At 36.5% G+C, this 4,449-nt stretch overlaps 1 protein-coding gene across 1 annotated transcript; it reads right to left on the bottom strand.

Moving 5' to 3' along the window:
* Nucleotides 1-2,968: 2,968 nt before the first annotated feature.
* Nucleotides 2,969-4,196, bottom strand: LOC147298954 (uncharacterized protein At4g22758). The gene is made up of 2 exons (XM_086247627.1): nt 3,498-4,196; nt 2,969-3,395 (listed from the first exon to the last, which is right to left on the bottom strand). Exons 1-2 carry the CDS (start codon nt 3,898-3,900, stop codon nt 3,229-3,231), a joined length of 570 nt encoding a protein of 189 aa, XP_086103753.1. The 5' UTR covers nt 3,901-4,196; the 3' UTR covers nt 2,969-3,228.
* Between the last annotated feature and the right edge of the window lie 253 nt (nt 4,197-4,449).

Raw genomic sequence — 4,449 nt, forward strand, 5'->3', positions numbered from 1 at the left:
TTTTTTTTTTTTTGGTGCTAAATTTGCACATGCTTAATAATATAGGTGATATTAGTACAAAAAGGCCATGATAATATCAAACTCAGCATAGGGATGGGCCAAAAAACCCTCATCCTACCATGCGTATACAATCATAAGAGACTTAGGGCATGTTTACTATAATCGGAATGGGAAGAATGAAAGTGATTCTCATTCATGTGTTTACTTATATTTGGGAGTCATTCTCATTCTGATTCATTTGTTTACTTACACATATTAGAATGTGAAAGAGTGTGGAGACCACATGAAATAAGAAATTGAATTCATAATTCATTCTCTTGGAAGAATTGAATTCCATAAGGGGTTCAGATTAGAGAAGAGGGAATGAGAATATAATTTTTCATGCCAAAACTACCCTCACCCTTTTTTAAAAAAATACAAAATTTCCCTCAACCATAAATAATTTTAATTTTTTTTCTTCACCATAAATAAAAGTATGAAAAATAAATTATTATTTTTTGCAAAATATTTGAAGTAAACTTTATTTTTAGGCATTTTAAAAATTGTGAATATAATAAAACATATTTAATTTTGTATAAGGGTATTTTAGTAATCAAACTAGTTTTGATTCCAATTCCTGCAAATAAGTAAATACGAGTATGGAAATCATGTTGTTTCTTATTTCGATTCTTGACAGTTAGTAAACACTTTAATGAGAATGTCTGATTCCAATTCCTGCTCACTCTAATTACTCCTCACTCTAATTCATCCTCACTCCAATTCGAATTTATGCTCATTCCAATTATGGGTAAATAAAAGTGCCCTTAAGTTTTTTTACATATAGAACATTGCACATACATTATTGGAAATTGAATATATGATATTACCATTTGTTTTTATAATGGGTTGGAAAGACATCTATCATCAAAGTGAAGCACCACCATTAAGTGATTAAGAAACAAAATTGAAATTTATGGCCAAAAAAAAAAAAAAGAAACAATATTGAAATTTAGAGTTCTATGTCTTTTGTATGTGTTGTAACCATCATCATCGACATGTGTCTTTGACTCTTTGGGACCCTTGATTTGAATAACTTCTTGTCTTTGTTGTAAGAATTAATGGCATGTTTACTAATCCGTAATCGGATTAGGAGGAATTGAATTGATAAAAAATTAGATTGATGAGGAATTAGATTAAGGATGAATTGGATTCCCATTGAAAGTATTTACTAAACTATCTGAAGTCAGTGTAGGAATGATATCATGTGGGCATTTGATTATTAAAATGCCCTTGTTCTAAATAAATTATTTTATATGCTAGTTAATAATGAGAAAAAAAATAAGAAATTGAATTCCTCCAAAATAAGGAATTGAATTACCACATTCCACCCAATAATCCAAATCTTCCAAAATAAGGAGTTGAATTCCTAATTTCATGTGAGCCCCACTTATGTTTTTATTCTCATATAGTTAGTAAATAAAGGAGTAATCCGTAATCGGAATCCAATTCCTTATTTTAATTCCGATTACGGATAAGTAAACATGTACTAAGGAAGTGTTTCCACAGTTGCAATCCCCCACAAAACTTAGGGCCAGAGTTATTGGGCCCATCTCATAGCGGGCTTGCTGTCATTTTAAACTTTACTGGTTTGATTAGGTTCATTTTTTCTTCGAAGTGTATAAATGACAATCCAACTACCATTGTATCTACATGCTATTGCCAATTGGCCAAATGCTACAAAATGGTCCATAGAGTAATGAAAAGGACCATATTTTACTCATTTGATATTGGGAAAATACATTAAAATTCAACTTCTTTTTTTTGTTTCAGCTCTCTTACATATGTGAGACCCATATAGGCCATGTGAAAGAGTTATTGAATTAAAAAAAAAAAAAAAAAGGAAAAAAGAGTATAGCAATTTCCTTGCAATTCACCATTGCAAGTTTTATAATATTCATAGTGGTGTACAGTAATTTGCTTTAAATTGAAAACCAAACAATTTGGCAATTACAAATTGATTGCCAACTAGAGATCCCTTTTTGGTTAGCAGCTATTTTCTTACTCTGTATGACTTTTACTCCAATCATATCCTCATCAGGCACCTCAAAACCAACTTCAACAACTCAAGTCAAAGTCTTGTTAAGTGCATGTGATGCAAATAAATATACTTTAAGCTTACAAGTCAGTAAAGTAGGCATAATATTTTTCAGGACAAGTCAAGGTCCACAACACTTACGTGCACATGTTGATTAATTGACTGGTGCAAAAATATTATTACCGACCTGCTTGAAGTGTTCCTCCAGCGCTTCATAGTCTTTACTTAGTCTTTATCGTACACCATAAATAATATGAAACGTCTCCCAAGTCGTGTTCCAACCATAAGACACCGATTCTGAGGATCTCTCTCAATTACACCGAAATCTTTTGAGATAAAATTTCAACACATAAATAAATGTACTTATTGATTTGCTCTCAACCTGTATTCACAGGTTGATAATAAATTTTTATGTACTTACTGATTTGCTCTCAACCTGTATTGAACCTAGATAATAAATTTGAAAATAATGAAAAATTTGGAAAACTAACCCTTTTTTATTGCCATTAATTCATTAAAGAGTTTTAGCTCTTTTTTAAAAATTTAAAATTTTAACCTTCGAAGAGTGTTCGAGCTCTTTTCAAACCCTATCGAGTAGTGTTTGAGAGGTGTTCAAGCACTTCTTGAAAAGAAGTTGAATACTACTTGAGAGTCAAATTTCTAAAAATTAAAAAAAGAGGTTAAAATTTTAAATTAACTTTAATTTGGGTTAATTTTTTAAATTTCTTGAAAATAATATCAATACAATGCAACATGAGAAATCAAATAGACGTGAGCCCCACTCTTCTCCAACTCACATACACTTCCAAATTTAGTGAAAGCATGTGAAAAACTGATAAATTTGCTTCTAGTTGATCATGATGACTCTAATTAGGGTGCCATAACAAACCAAAATTTTCACTGTACAAATTCCAAATACTTATCATTCAAAGAACACATATATACATATATTGAGATTCACTCTCCAAATCTCAAATAATCTTATGCTTTTTATTTTCCCTTTTTTGGGTGCTAATAAATAAAAAACTGAAACAAAATGTTCCTAGCAAACTCTATTCCATACCAATATATTAATTTTTTACACAGCCACAGGCATTTTGAAAAGAGGATTAATTTAATTAAATGGCAGCCGGGCAACTAATTAAACCAATCAATTACAGCAAAAACCCCATGAAATTGAGCCAACCGCTTCTGGAAGCTTTCTCGGCCTGTTTGGCACATGAAACAGCACCAGACGACGCCGTTCCGCTTCCGGACTTCTCTGGGCACATAAAAAAGTTCCTCGATCCTAACGCTATCAGCTTCTCCTGCCTATCCAAACCTGGCCAAACAAAAATCAATCAACACCGCACACGTGTCGCATTCAAATATATTCGAAATCGAATCACAGCTGTTGATTTTTAGACGGGTTTAAGAGGCTTACTTTCTAAGCTGAACTGCGAGTAATGGAGGTCGAAACAGGCGGGGTCGACGGAGGGCAAGATCGGACGGCGACCTTCCTTGCCGTACTGTCGCACAGCCGCCGCCATCAGATCGCCGACCGTCAATTCCGGCGACATCACCACCTGCACGGCCCCGACGCTCCCCTGGATTGTCACGTTCAGCAGCAACTTCGTCAGCTTCGGCCGTACCTCCGACGCCGTAGTCGTTTCAACGGCGTTCCTAAACGAGAACATGTCCGGCAGCGTCTTCGGCCGCCGGATCTGCGGCGGTGTCACCGTCCCAGAAATCTGGCCGTGAAACGACGACGACCTCTCGGTCAGTAACTTCCCCCTCCGGTTCTTCTCCTCCGGCAGCGCCCTCCGGTGACTCTTCGGACTCGGCATTTTCCGTAAAATACAGTATTGAATAAGGGACAAAACTTGAAATAGCTTTGTGGATTTGTTTTGGTTTGAGCGTGACGATTACCGATCACCGCAAGCGGCGGTAGCGGAAGAATCGGAGGCGAGGGAAGCCGAGAGCTGGGGGAGAGCTTCGGCTCTCAGGTGTCCGGTCGCCGACAACAGCTATCATAACCAGAAGGGTATAACCGTAATAACAAAGCTGACACCGAGGGCAAAAGAGAAATTATCATGGAAGGGTTTCACAGTTTGAGGCTTTGAGTATTTGACGAGGCGGACGAGGAAGCAACTGAAGCCCTCCTATGGTTTTATACCAAATATTTAGATAAGGGGTAGCCTCAGAAATTACCATCACTTTTCTTAGAGAAGAGACCGGCTATTGGCTATTGCCCGTTGCAGAGACAGTGTGACAGCGGTTACCTTAAATTTAATCATTGTGGGTTCGGTTACCGGTTATAACGGTCGCTTGCTAAGTGCGCGGGTAATCTCGGAGATAGGAAAGGGGACACGTGGAGGGATGACTGTGGGTGTGGC

This window comes from Dryas octopetala, chromosome 1, assembly GCF_963921425.1.
Source record: "Dryas octopetala chromosome 1, drDryOcto1.1, whole genome shotgun sequence".
In the NCBI taxonomy this organism is placed as follows: domain Eukaryota; kingdom Viridiplantae; phylum Streptophyta; class Magnoliopsida; order Rosales; family Rosaceae; genus Dryas; species Dryas octopetala.

Bases quoted from the DNA above. Each gene is read 5' to 3' on its own strand.
- LOC147298954 (XM_086247627.1), bottom strand. From the start codon at position 3,900: ATGCCGAGTCCGAAGAGTCACCGGAGGGCGCTGCCGGAGGAGAAGAAC. The intron at 3,396-3,497 runs GTAAGCCTCTTA...TTGTTTGGCCAG, and splicing joins CTCGCAGTTCAGCTTAGAAA to GTTTGGATAGGCAGGAGAAG.